General features: G+C 45.2%; 1 protein-coding gene across 3 annotated transcripts in view; it reads left to right on the forward strand.

The window, feature by feature from the left end:
* PRKCE (protein kinase C, epsilon) overlaps window positions 1-14,617 on the forward strand; it is a 447,587-nt gene that overhangs the window by 306,119 nt on the left and 126,851 nt on the right. For all 3 annotated transcript variants that reach the window (XM_005864780.2, XM_005864779.2, XM_005864781.2), the window contains 2 exons: window positions 1,023-1,222; window positions 4,014-4,187. In XM_005864780.2, the coding sequence (XP_005864842.1) occupies window positions 1,023-1,222; window positions 4,014-4,187 (374 nt within the window). The remainder of the gene's footprint in view (window positions 1-1,022; window positions 1,223-4,013; window positions 4,188-14,617) is intronic.

Genomic DNA, 14,617 nt, shown 5'->3' on the forward strand with positions numbered 1-14,617 from the left:
TGAAGAGTATATGATAGGAAACTGCCGATTGGGTTGGGGGATAGCGGAAGGCTCAGAAGCTCTCCCCATGCCTCCCCTTCTCAGCGGAGCCAAACACCAGATCTATGAAAGATCCCAGGTTCCTCGAGTGAGCTGCCGTGGGCCTCTGTCTTCTGAAAGAAGCTGAAGATCTCTTTAGGTCAAGCTCCTGGTCGCTCATGCCTGATTCTGATTCCCACGTGTTAGAGTCTATGTTCCTCTTGTGTAATCCCAGTGTTATTCACGAGTGTCTTAAAATTGGATTATGCTCAAGATGCCCATATCTACAAGAGGAATGTGCATCTGGGTGAATTAATAGCTCACAATAAAGCTTCCTCAAAGAGAAGAGGTTTAAGGCTCACCCAGCATTATCAGCCCCAGGGAGTTTGCATTACAGCCTTGCGTCCCTGAAATTGTACTGAGAATCCTGCCCCATCTGAGATACATTTGCAGCATGTCCCTGTGGGGAAGCAGTTCTTTGGTTAATGATAAGCTCCTTGCTTGTTTTGTTAAATAACCTTGCATGGGATGGGTATTTAGAGTAAACCCAGCAACAAAGCCACATAAAGTCCTTTAGAAGATGAAATAATTCCATCACCAAGATTACTGTGATGACAGTTCTCAGTGAGTCGTTACCCTAATCTTCAAAGGAAACTCAAAGGTTATCCGTGGCCTTTGGAACTCCGCAAGGTTCCCGAGAAGGCTGGGATTCTTGCACTAACCAAGAACAACTGGACAGGCCACTAGCCAAAGGGGGCTTTCAGAGAGGTGGCCGTGGCCCAGTCTACACTGAAGGAGTTAGTTGCTGGGCTGTGTCCTCCTCTTTGCATGCCTAGGCCCTGCTGTATGTTAAGTGCCAATGAAAGTGTGTAAATGAAGGAACAAAAAGGAATGCCATACCGGATCTGTTGTTATGAAAAGCCAAAAAAAAATGGTGGGGACTCATGCGGGTGAGGACTCATGAGCTGTGCACTAATGCATTATCTTGTCTCCCTCGGCTCTAGAATTAAAAGAACTTGAAAACAACATCCGGAAGGCCTTGTCATTTGACAACCGAGGGGAGGAGCACAGGGCAGCAGGGTCCACCGATGGCCAGCTGGCGAGCCCCGGAGAGAACGGTGAAGTCCGGCAAGGCCAGACCAAGCGCTTGGGCCTGGACGAGTTCAACTTCATCAAAGTGTTGGGCAAAGGCAGCTTTGGCAAGGTCTGTGGCCTGTGCGGGTAAAACTGCTGATTTTCTCTGCCCTGGGCATCTGCCTCCTCATTTGTTTCATATAAGATGAACCTTTCAGCCTGGTCTTGTTCTATTTTCCTTCCTTTTTGAGTGGAAGTGGCCTGAGGCCAAGCAGATAGGAACTGGGGTTCTGCTCTTAACTGTCTGGGGGACGTTAGTGTGGGCCTTTTCCTTCTTTGGGATTCCGTGTAGCCCACTTGTCAAATGGGGATGGGAATCAAGTGACATAATAGGTGAGAAAGCACTTTGAAAAGTTTAAATTGCTTTACATGTGCTTGGCATTCCATTATCAATAATGGTAACAATACTGTTCTTCCCTCCATCAGAGAGTCATCTGAAGTTCTGGTTTTAATTCATTATATAGACTTTGAAAATGAACTCCAGCATGTGTGCCCTCTGTGAACTTGGGGCTCAAAACAAGTCTTAGCACATGTTACCGTGGAAGTTAACTGTTACGTAACTGACTTTTCTGGCACTTACTAAACGCTTTGTTTAACCTCTGTTTGTGCCAGAAAGTGGGAATCATCACCTCCTCTCTTGGATCAGGGTCCTCTGCCCTTGCTGCCATCCTCCCTATCCTGCTCCCCACTGGGACGGACACAGTGGTATGGAGTGTGGATGCAGAGGGTGCTCAAATATAGCATTCCTGGTGATCAGCCACCATTCTGAAGGTGGGGTGCGATGGAAAAATAATTCCTGCTCATTTAGAAAAAAAAGATGGACAGCCTGCCTGGTGTGGCTCAGCGATTGAGCATTGACCTGTGAACCAGGAGGTCACTGTTCAATGTTCAGTCAGGGCACATGCCCAGGTTGCGGGCTCAGTCCTCAGTAGGTGGCGTGCATGAGGCAGCCGATCAATGATTCTCTCTCATCATTGATTTTTTTTTATCTCTCTCCATTCCTATCTGAAATCAATAAAAATAATTCTTTAAAGAAAAGAGATGGACAGGCAGAGAGCCGAAGAAACTGGTTAACATTTCAGCTGTGATCTCTGCTATTCGGCTCTTCGGCTGTTCGCAAAGCCATGCCTGGGAGTGGATGAGCATTGTTTTTTGAGGACCTCCCGGAGTAGAGAGGCCCTACCCTGGAGCCCAGGCACCTGCCTCTGGGACCTCCTGGGGATCACATGCCCTCACGAGTCAGGCTGTGGGTCAGGAGGCTTGCTGGGGGACAGAGCCACTCCACTCCTAGGAGAATGGCTCTGTGAGCCCCCAGGGTACAGAGCTTGGTTCCTGGCCCATCTCACCTGCCCCATCTCAGTCTGAGATCAATGCTGCAGGAAGTAACTGGATCTACTTAAATGGCAAAGGCTGAAGTAATCACATTCTTTAGAGACGGCTAAATAAGAAGCAGACCCCAGTCCTCTGGCCAGCATAACTCAAGGATGTGAGCAGCTTTCATTGTGAGCAAGATTCATGGCGAACGAGCAGCCTCAAAGGCTACAGGGTTCCATATGGCGTGTGGGCAGGATGGGAACTCTGATGATTCTGAAGCATCTAGATTGTTTCTTAGGAAAAATCACCGTCACAGTGAGCCAGTTTTAAAGAGTTTGCATTTTATGTGGGCAACTAAATGCCTTCACAGTAACATCCCGAATTCCCTCATTAAGCTTCTGAGTTACTGCTCTTTAGTTCTAACATTTACCCTGGAACTGTACTGAGGAGTTAGTTATTGAATGGGAGAAAGGCTTGTCACATTTGTAGGGAAATGAGTGCAAAAACATCAAATGATAAAACAAATTTAAGAAACAGAATTGTTCATTGGTTCTCTGGAGAAGGAATCACAACTCCCAGCTTTAAAGCTACAGAAGAAACCACAAAGGTAAACAAGGGCAGGTTCAACTACAACAAGATAAATAATCCTGTTTAATAGAAAAAAAAGAACAGAAAATTATAAGACAAATTTAGAAAAACCTTTACAGAAAGTAAAGTGATAGTATGTTTATGGACCAAGTGCATACAAATACGTAAGAGGAAACTGACAAATAGTTCACACAAAAGAAATTTACTTAGAAAACAAATATTTAAAAAGTTTATTGCAAGTTAAAACAGCACCGAGGTAACATTTCACACTCATTACATGAACAACATAGCTTTTTAAGTGAAGCACCCAATGTTGGTAAATCGCTGGGAAACTAAAGCACATCTCCTTTGCTAGTGGCACATTATATTGTACATCCTTTTTGGAAATCAGTTAGGCATATGCAAATATTTAGCCCCATAATCCACTTCCACCACTTTCTATCTTGAGGACATGATTCAAAAAACAAAAAGAAATTATATGTACAAAAATATTCTTTGCAATTTTTATATAGTACTTAATAATTACTTGTAACTCAAGTGTTTCCTAGGAGGTAAAAGTTTAAATAACTTCTAATATATTTACTTGAATTATCAGACACCATGATAAAGATGAAGACTGTGTAGAAAAATGCTTATGAAATACTGTCTGGTTAAAAAAAAACACACTATGCTATATTTACCATACTCTAAGTGCAAGTATGACAAATGTATATAAACATGTAGATAATCATTTAACAGATGTGCATTGAACTTTTCTTTGCTCAGACACCGTGTTAGAGATTAAAAGTAATTAAGTGGTAGTAGCTGTATTAGGATGGGTAGTTTCTCTAGACATTTTTAAAAGCTTTGATACTATTTAAAATGATAGAAAGGAGTCCGTTTTTAAGCACTTGGTATTGATGCGTGTTTCTTCTCTCCCTACGTGTATATACTGACAGGGTGGTTTTGATTGATCGCAGGTCATGTTGGCGGAGCTCAAAGGCAAAGACGAAGTATATGCTGTGAAAGTCTTAAAGAAGGACGTCATCCTTCAGGACGACGATGTGGACTGCACGATGACAGAGAAGAGGATTTTGGCTCTAGCGCGGAAACACCCGTACCTAACCCAACTCTATTGCTGCTTCCAAACCAAGGTATGCTTAGGCCGAAGCTGGTGGGTCGCCATCATGGGGCAGTGCTGGGGGACATCTTAACTGTCTGATGAAAGATCAATTATAGACCCTCTACATTCTTTCTCAAAAACCTTGTAAAGTGGAATGGATTTTGCCCTTGAGAAGATCAGGGTGTATTTGAAAAGCATCCTCTTTTGTAAAGGCCTGGAATTTTCCATCCAGGATTATGCTTGTGAGGGGATCAGAGCGAGCTGCGGAACTCTTTGCAGATGTAGCTGGACAAAGCCGAATGACTAAGCCCAGCCAACAGGTGTGGTTCGTTCTGGCTCTGCTCTAACTTATCGCTGCGCAAATCACTAAAGCTCTATGCTGTTTTCAGAGCAAATGAAAAAGAATAAAGGCCACCCTCGCCGCTCCTAGCTTGCATAATGTCATAGGAGGTAAAGGATGTAAACAAGTGCTTAAAATGCCATAGGGCAATACAAATAAGCGGCATTTTAAATTTACCATGTAGGAACCTGGTTACCAGAAGGTGGCAGTAAAGAAACAAAGATAATCTGTAACCACATCAGAAAGTCTGACCTCTGACTGAGTTGTTTCTTATTCTGAGTGAGGAAGAGAAATGCCAGCATTCTTTATGAAGCTCTTATTAGGGGGAAAAAATAAAAAAGGTCAAGGTCTCTTAGGATGCCTTACGGATTTGTAGCTCTCGGCTTCTTGCAAAGGTGAAGGCAACCTCACCTGAAACTCTTACTGTGCCCACCGGGAGCCCAGACCGTGAAGGTGCCATCATGGAGAGACGAGTCCCTGCGCTTGGCACACTCTCACCCCCATGTCATTGTGAATGCATGTCTTTCCGCTTAGAATTCAACAGTCACTCATTGGGTCATTTGGCAGATTTTTAGTTAATTATATTATATCGAATCATTTCCTGGTGCCAGGTGTTGGAGATACATTGGTGAGCAAGGCAGAGACCCTGACTTCAGGGAACTTATGTCTCTTTGGCACACTGTTTCCCAAAGAGTGCTTCTCAGAACCCTCCTCACTTGGGAAACTCTAAGAATGAAGGACTCCGTGGCACATACTTTGAAACGCTGCCATCTTGACTTCTCTTGGAGTATCTCAATATACACTTGCTTCAGTAAGTCCCCGAGGAGACCTGCAATGAAAAAAAGTTACTTTTATGTAATCTACCATTTCGTAATTATTTGATCCCCACCATTCCAGAGTGAGAACCACATCTAATGGAATTTTTCTAATCCCTCTGATCCCTCAGAAGAAAGAAATATCCTCAGAAAATGTGGAAATCCCTTTTCTGAACAAGCACAGGACTATATTAGCTGCCCTTGTTTTTTATGTGCCTTACGAAGGGCCAAAGGTCTGTGGGTCTGTGCATTTGTGTGTATATGTACACGCACAAAGGCCCAACATGATGATAGAGGATCAAAGTCAACTTTCTTCTTTTCTCCACTTGAACATAATTCTAGGTTAGTGAGAAATGTGTCCGGTATGTCTTTATCTCCCCGGTGCCTGTCCGACGGCCTCACACCTTGTAGGTGTGCACTAACACCCCGGGAGGGGCCAGTCTAGCTGTGAGTCCCCTGTAGCTGGTGGAGCGTGGGCAGTCACTGTGGAGGAGCAGCTGCCCTGCACCCCTTGGTGAATGTGTGGGGGCATGAGCATGGGTGTCTTCCGGGCCAGCGGTGTTCTCCTGGTGCATTTTAGAACATCAAGGCTGACTTCCTCATCGTGAGGCAGCGTTGGGAGCACAACATGGTGGTGAATGACACCATGGGTTTCCTTTATGGGAAAACAATAACCAAACTGACGTGGAGATTGGGGTCTGGGTGGCTGGGGGTGAGGCCGGGGAGAGGAGAGACTTTCCTCTGTGGTTCAGAGATTTACTAACACTTTCTCAGGCCACTGCCCAGCAGCCACAGTTACGGGAGCAACTTTGTCCTGTGCCACCACTAGTCAAGGGAACACAACACGCCTCACTCTACAGATGTCTGTGCATTTGATTTTCCTAAAGGGAATCATATTTAACTTCACCAAATGAAAGGAATGCTGTGAAGAGTCATTTTATAAACCTCCCACTAAACTTTTAGAAAATGTGACCGGTAGGCATGGCTTTAATGAGTAGCTGTTATTCACCTGACTCTGAGTTCGGTGCTAGATGTGGGGTTTTCAGCAAAAAAGAAGATGATTCTCAAGTAGGTGGGTTTATTAAATAAAGAACGGGAGGTATCTACTTTCCATAAGCAAGCAGAGCAGCAAACAGCAAACAGCATTGCATACTTACATTCTGGGTGGGGCGGGGGGGGTGTTCAAACCAGGAGGAATCGGAGGAGAGGGTGCTGGTTAGTGTCTGGAGAGGGGAAGGAGCTCAAGCCAGGCTTTGCAGAATGGGGAGGGTTGGGGTGGGAATGGGAGCTGGGTTAAGTGGCCATGGTTGGGTCTTGCTTTAGTTTCACTTTTTCTGAAAAGAAAGGACCATTCCTCTGAGCCGCCCTGGATTGGTTTCAACCAGGACTTTGTATGTGATTAAGGACCACAAGACCCAATTGCAATCTTTGTAAGATGTCTTGCCTTCTTGTTTAATTTAGACACACAGAGCATCGCTAGTGTTAGGTCAGGTTTAATTATCTTTAGGCGAGCCTTTATTTTTCAGTTCGTAGGACTAAAACAGCCCCTATGGAAACATTCCAGAGAGATTGCACACGGCTTCTGGTTATTACATAGGTTGCTGGCGGCACTGACTATGTGTGAGATGCGGGTACCGGGTCTGGTAGGATGACTGATGGCGATGATTGTGCAAACCCATTGGCATCATTCATGAACTCAGGTAACGTTAGTTCTGGTCACTATAGGCCATTAATGACCAAGTTACAGTTAAAGAAGGATTTGGCCTTTTCTGTATACCAAGCCCACTTGCCCTTGGCTCATTGCACACTGATCATCCTCCATGGGATCTGGATGGGAAAAGGCCAATGGAATGGTAGCTCTCCAGGGCCAGTGAGAAAAGGCAGACAAACCAGTAAATTACGTGAATAACATTAATTTTAATCAAATTTAAATTGGGTGTTTGACTGGAGTTCCCTCTACGCAGTGTGCTCTTTGGGATGCTAGAATAAATGGAAGCAACCATTTATTAGGGAATGCTACAAAATTGTATTTAATTAACTGTCAAATGTATTGGATGAAAAGAAGCTAAGGGACTCCTGACTCCAGGCAAGATGGAGTAGCCTCATTTCTCTCAGGTTCTCTTTCTTACAATTAAAAATCCCTGGGCATAATTCTTATTTAATAAAGGCATATGCTCATCAAGACAGATATAGCCATAAAGAATTACAGAAATTGTACTACCTGTTGATGTGCATGAGAAACTAAGATTTTCATATTTAACATTGCCAGATGATGTAATGGTGTTAAATTAGTAGCATGCTTAATATTTTCATACATACACGTACACATAATAATTGTTTTTTGGTTAGAAAAAAAAAGGTATGGCCTGTAATTATTTCAATGAATGTACATGTATTTATTGAGCATATGTTACATGTCAGACACTGTTAGATTCTGGGGCTACAACACTCACAAGCTATTGACTCTAAACTCATGGAGATTTCTATCTAGTGGGGAGAAAGACACACAGAGTGATATTCTATAGCATGGTAGCTCTTCTGATGGAGCCATTTAGGTGATTTCTTTGAAGCCCTGCAGAAGGTAGTTTGGAAGACTTCCTGGAAGAGGTAGAATCCAACCTGGACCATGAAGCATGGGTAGCATTTGGAAGAGGATAAAGGCAAAGAGATGGCTGATAAGACCTAGAATTTATCCACAAATCTCATTTTCATTATTATTTTTCCAAAGCTAGACCCCTCAAGCATTTTGTGTCCTGCTTCCTCCAAGGAAATGACAATGGCTGAACAACAAGGAAGGAGAGGAGGAAGGGGAGGGTATTTGAAAAATAGGGAAATTCTTGCATCTGCAAGATCAGATACTGGTTGCTAGAGAGGGGAGGGTAATACTGTGAGCCTGCTTCATTGGGTGGGGCACTTAGCTAGGCTCTGAAAGTTACGGGCTTGGTGAATCAGGATGTAGGGGGAGGAGCAACTTCAGGAATTGCTCCTTCTGGGCTCCCCTTTTCCTAGGGATAGGAAAGCCTCTGGGTGGTAGGTTTGCTTTGTTTTTGTTTTTATAGTTACAGGAAATAAAATTCTCAGGCATTTTTAGATTCTGTGTATGATCCCCATTGTGAATCATCATCTTCCAACTGGATCCCACAAACCCTGACTTGAATAAGTTCATCCATGACTTTTCTTTTTTCTCTCTCCCTAATCAACCCCATCCCCCACTCTTTGGCATTTCCCGCCAGGCCTGGGAAGCCAGCTCAGGGAGGGCTTTGCCTGTGTGAGCCACTGCTCAGGAAACTGAGGGTGAGCTCCTGAAGAATCGCCCTGGGCCAGCCTCTCTCGCTGCCCTGGAGAAATGCAGGATGGAAGAATCCTTAAAAAGCAGCTGGAGACATTTTCCAAATGAGTTTTAGTTATCAGTATGAGCTTAGAATTCAGTAGTTACTTATTTGGTCATTTGTCAGATTTTTAGTTAATTATATTATACTAGAGGCCCAGTGCACGAAATTCGTGCACGGGTAGGGTCCCTAGGCCTAGCCGGCGATCAGGGCCTATCTGTGGGGCGACTGGTGGGGCGATCGCGGTTCCCTCCCCTCCCCCCCTGCTGGCACCTACCTTGGCCAGCCTGACGCCGCTCACTCACCGGTCCTGCCCCCTGTTGCCATTGGTCACCTCCCTCTTGGCCTGGGGCTTGCGGGCTCGGGGCAGCTCCTGCATTGAGCGCCTGCCCCCTGGTGGTCAGTGTGCATCATAGTGACCGGTCGTTCCACCATTCGGTCGATTTGCATATTAGGCTTTTATTATATAGGATTATATTGGGGTAATATAACATGCTGAGGCATGTTGACAATTCAGGGAAAACTTATGGTGAACTGCTGAGGCATGTTGACAATTCAGGGAAAACTTATGGTTTCAAGGAACTCTGATGTGTATTTTGAGCATTGACTCTGAAGAACAGCAAACATGAAAGCAAAATAAAAAGTAAAAAAAATTAGGCCTTTGGTAGATTTTTGTTAAAAAAAAAAAAAGAGTTGATTATGTCAGATTAAATCTACAAGAACCAGGAAAGCAATTGAATGAACTGGGGTCTTTTTCCTGTGGTAGCGTGAAGTCTAGGTGCTGGAGGGGTTCTGTTGGATTTGGTGAATGCTTCACAAGCGTGGATTGAGGTGTTCAACACCAAGAGTTGGTCTGTGGGTCAGACAGCCACCTGGGAATCCATATGATTGCCAATAAAATATTTCAAAGCGAGATAGCTCGATAATTTTTAACAGATATCAGTGAAATGAGCTCTGTGGTAGAGCTTGGCATTGGTAGACTCAGTTGTCAGCAATCAGTCTCCAGCACACTCTGTCTCCTTAGTCCTGAAGATCATTCCTGCCTGAGCATGCGGGCTGGTCAGCAGCACCATTTCTTTTCATCAGCCAACGAAGATCTTCAGTGAGGGTCTACTGTGTGCAGATCACTGCAGGGTGTGACCAGACTTCTATGCTGGGGCCTCTGTCAAATTCGTGGGGTTATAAACTCGATTCACTTGAGGACAGAAGCTCTGAGGGCTGTCAGGACTGGTGAGGAATTCGAGAGAGTGGGGGTTGGAGGCTGTCTATGTGCAGACAGGTCAGGGGCACCCAAGTCAGTCAGAGAAAATAGATCATGCTTTTCATAATCAAGCAAGGCTTCATGGAGGAGGAGGACAAGGTCTGGAAGCATTCTGTATGATGAAACAAAAGGTTGTAAAGTTATTTAATGCTCACATGCCCCCAGGGCAGAGAGGTCTACCTGTTGGCTCTTAATCTAGGATGCTGCCTTATGTAACTTCTTTGCCTCTAAGGAAACCTTGCATTTGAATAGGAGCCTTGCTTTTAAAAATGCCTTTACTTAATCAGCCATCCCCCGCTTTTCCTAATGATGTCTCTGTGAGCCAAGGACATGGCTTCCCTTCAGGGATGGGAAAACAGGCCCCGCTCGGTCTCACAACCTGTTTGCGACAGCACCGGGGTTGGAATCCAGGTTCCCCAACAGGGTGTTATTTTGTCTCCAACCCCTCCTTCCTGTCCAAATTCTCTACTTTACATATCCTCGCCTCCAACTCCCCTCTCCCAGGTTCCATTTGCTGTCACACACCCGAAAAAGGGTCTGTTTCACCTGCACTCAGTGAGATTGGAATTAAAAAAAATAATGCCCATATAAGCTGGTAAGAGTAGCAGAGTCTATCAGCTTGTCTCCAGAAATGTTTCTGTTTTCTGTGAGAACAAGAGAGAAGGGAGGAGAAAGGGGCCTGGGCACAGAACTTACATGCACCATGGGCTGGATGAGAGGAGACCCTTACACCTGTCTATTCAGCCATCGTTTATGGAGTACCTACTCTGTACCAGGCCATGGGCATCATGGCAGGCGACGTGCTGCCTGCGAGGGATTTAGTGGTAGTAGCTCCTAGCCTCACAAGTGCTTTGTCCTTCTTCAGAAACTCTTGGCCTTGGCTTTTAAAAAATAATCATATTTAATGTTTTCTCACAAAGAATATTTGTTCATTGTAAAAAGATTTGGAAAGTTCAGAAAGGACAATAAGAATGATTCTCTAATGACTATTACCATTTTGATGTGTATAATTCTAGTTCAAAACACATACCTGTTCACACATATACATATTAATAAAATTGGTGCCATATTCCTCTAGGAAAACAAGTGATATATGTATATTGTAACTGCATTTATTTTCTCTAAATATTCTTCAACCAAATGATTTCTAAGTTTCTACACCATCCAAGGGCTGCTCGTAGAGAAAGCCTGCATTTGGGGGGTTGCAGGTCGCCAATGAACCTCCCGCTTCCCGTGCAGCTGATGTTGGTCCTGAGGGAACCGGCATGCATGGCCCGGTGTTGCCCAGAGATGCCATCTGCCTCTGCCATAGAACCACCTCCTTCTCTTTATATTTCTCTCTATAACATAAACTACTTGAGGGCAATTTGTAAAGAATCTGACATCGATATATTTCATAGGTCGATCATAGGAACGAGATTTCAGTTCCTTTGACATTATATTCATTTGTGTATGTGTGCCTCTGGTAGATGTTTTTTCACCAGTAAGGGGTATAGTTTCCCATTCTCCTAAACTATTTGCTTATTCTGCTAAGCTGTAGTTTTTGAAGTAGGTTTTGTGGAGGTGCCTCGGGAGCCCGCCTTAGCACACGTGCGCCCATGCACACACTCCTGTGTGTGCTGTGGCGGGAGGACCTCCAATATCCTCATTCTGCTCCATTCAGAGAAATTCCACTTTCAGCTGCTTCGCATATTATTATTCCAAGTAGAATATCATTTGAAGAAAGAATTTCATTTTGAAAAAGAAATAAAAAGGTTTAAACCAATGCAACTTCTGCGGAGAGTTTGGAGTAAGTCTTGATGCCTTTTAACTACCCACATGTAACCAGATGTGTATAAGCTGGCGTCGTTTCCTGAAGGTTTCCATTACTAATGCCCGCCCATTAGTAATATGGGCATGTCCCTGAGACTTGAGTCGAGAGGGAATTTTGAAAGCAGATTCGAAACATACATCTCTGGTGTTCTCTGGGAGTGCTGCCTCTCACTTGGTTAGATCACTCATAGACGTACCTGTTGTAAACAATCCTTAAAAGCATGTGCTTAAACCACTTTGTCTCACTGAAGGTTTTCCATCCGAGAGAGAGAGAGAGAGAGAGAGAGAGAGAGAGAGAGAGAATGAGAATGAGAATGAATGAGAGCATGAGAGCATGCGACTGGGATATGACACTTCTCTGGTAATGGGCGTGAGAATCTGCTCTGTGCCAGAACCTTGTTCGGTGCCTTTGGGAGATAACAGGGACTGGGACGCCTGTGTTCAAGGGGAGGTGACACTATATATCACACAGTCACTTCGACTGAAGGTAGTATGTGGTACAGAGGGAGAGACTTAGTGAGCACCTAGTATGTGGCAAGCCTTGTGCAAGAACTCATTTCATAACTCTTACACAGGTCCCATGGGGTATAGGTATTGTCGCTTCCCTGGGCAGGTGAAGAAACTGAGGCTCAGGGAGGCTTAACAACTGGGCCAGGGTCACACAGGTAGTTTCATGATAGAGCTGGGATTCAGACCAGCGATTCCCATCCTTGCCTCCTGGGGGAGAGGAGGACCACCATGGAGGAGGAATGTGCTCTGAGGGCGTGTCCCAGGGTGGAGATGAGGAGCAGGGCACAGCAAGGTTCAGGGAGGGAGGAGTTTGCAGGAAGAACCCCCTAATTTAAGGCGAGTAATGACATGGCTGCTGAAGCAACAGGCACCCACTGGGAGAGTGTGAGAAAGACAACCTCATGAGGAGCTGCGGGCTACGCTGCGGGGCTCGTACAAGGCCAGACAAGGGGTTTGGACTGATTCTGCAAGTAAAGGGTTCCTTGGAGGTGTTACAGGAAGTGATGACATCGAGCACAAGGTGGCAGCTCTGTGTGGTGTGGACAAGGTGGCAGCTCTGTGTGGTGTGGACAAGGTGGCAGCTCTGTGTGGTGTGGACAAGGTGGCAGCTCTGTGTGGTGTGGACTCAAGGGGAAAACAGAAAGCAGAGCTGCTGGTGAGGAGCTGTTTCAGTAAGTCACGAGCCAGAGGTGGTGCAAGGCCTTCTGAAGGCAGAGCCGCCAGAGGCCATTGCACGTCCCTCCTGCATCTGGGAAGGTGGCCTGCTTGCGAAGAAGGGAGCGAGCTCCGCTGAATACTCTAGAAAATATTGTCTGTGTAACTCTGGACTGAGGAGAAACAAGAACCCGGATTGCTGCTATTGGGTTATGACCTATACACTTCTAGGGTGTTCATTGCCCACAGTTCAATGGGTGCATAATGATCAAGTTGAAATAAGAAGTTTCATCTGGACATCTAAAACCAGAGGTCCAAATTATCTAACCCTTTCACCAAACAAAGCCAGTTTCCTCATTGGTTGATGTCAGACCTCGCAATGCCATCTATTAGATTTCAGGATTTACCTTTTTTTTTTTTAGTGTTTATTTTTAGATGCACGCTGAATTTTGATAGGGGCTGATGTTATTTTACGCTCAGGGCATTTTGTAGAGAAGCTTCCACCCAGTCTGCTGAGATTATTCAACTTGAGCAGGGGCCTTTCTCATATCACCTGGACTTTTGTTCCAGTGGTCTCAGGTGCTTCAGATACCCCTGCTGGCCCTTCGTGCTTCGCCTTTGCAGATCGTGCCAGGTGGTGGGTGCAGCCCATTTGGCGACTCGTGTTCCTGGGCGCCATATTGATTTGTGGTTAACACAGGATGCAGGAGAGAGGGCACCATGAGTCAAGGAACTGTGTTTCTGGCCCTGGCTTCTGCCACTGATGCCTGCTGTGAGAGCGTTCCCTGGGCATTGATTTCTTCACTCATGATAAAAGGTGAGGGAGAACGTAGAGAGGGGACCTGATCTATGTGGCTCTAAATCTGATCCTAAAGATCTGTGGAAATGCAGCTCCTTGGGAACCACCATGGGGCCATCACAGACTTGTTTCTGGCGCATGAGCAAACAGTGTTTCTGTCTGGCGTCCCTTTTTCCAAGCTCAGCTCAGTAAAGGTTCCTATCTTGGCCAAAGCCTTTATATCCACAAGGCTGGCGTTCTACATCAGGGTTCCAAATTCAAACACCTTCAGTGATCTGGCAGGAGGTATTCTGGTTGTCTTAGTAAAGTGCACTAGCTGGGCTAGTAACCCCCTTCCACTTCAGGGTCATCCTCGACTCAATAATAACGATAAGAGCAAACATTTATATAGCACTCATTATATGCCAGGTGTAACTTTAAGCATGTTACACATACTAACTCCTTTAATCTTCACATCAGCCCTCTGAGGTAGGATCATTATCCCCAAAGAGAGGTCACACAGCTAGAAGGGGCAGATCCTGGATCCAAACCCAGGTACAGTAGTCCTTCCTTTATCTTCAGAGGATATATCCCAACACCCTCAGTGGATGCCTGAAACCACAGATAATATGAACCCTGTATATACTATGTTTTTTCCTATACGTACATACCTGTGATAAATTTACAAATTTGGCACAGTAAGAGATTAACAACAACTAGAACAATTTTAAAAATATCTATATATATATAAAAGCCTAAGCGACCGAACGACTGAACAACTGGTCACCATGATGCGCACTGACCACCAGGGGATAGACGCTCAATGCAGGAACTGCCCCCTGATGGTCAGTGACCTCCCACGGCCGGCCAACCTCCCGCAGTCCCTCCTCCCAGCCAACCGGCCGATCGGGCCTGGGCGAGAAGGCCCCGATAGGCTCCTATCACTGGCCAGGCCGAGGGAC

This window comes from Myotis brandtii, unplaced genomic scaffold (assembly GCF_000412655.1).
Source record: "Myotis brandtii unplaced genomic scaffold, ASM41265v1 scaffold191, whole genome shotgun sequence".
Classification (NCBI taxonomy): domain Eukaryota; kingdom Metazoa; phylum Chordata; class Mammalia; order Chiroptera; family Vespertilionidae; genus Myotis; species Myotis brandtii.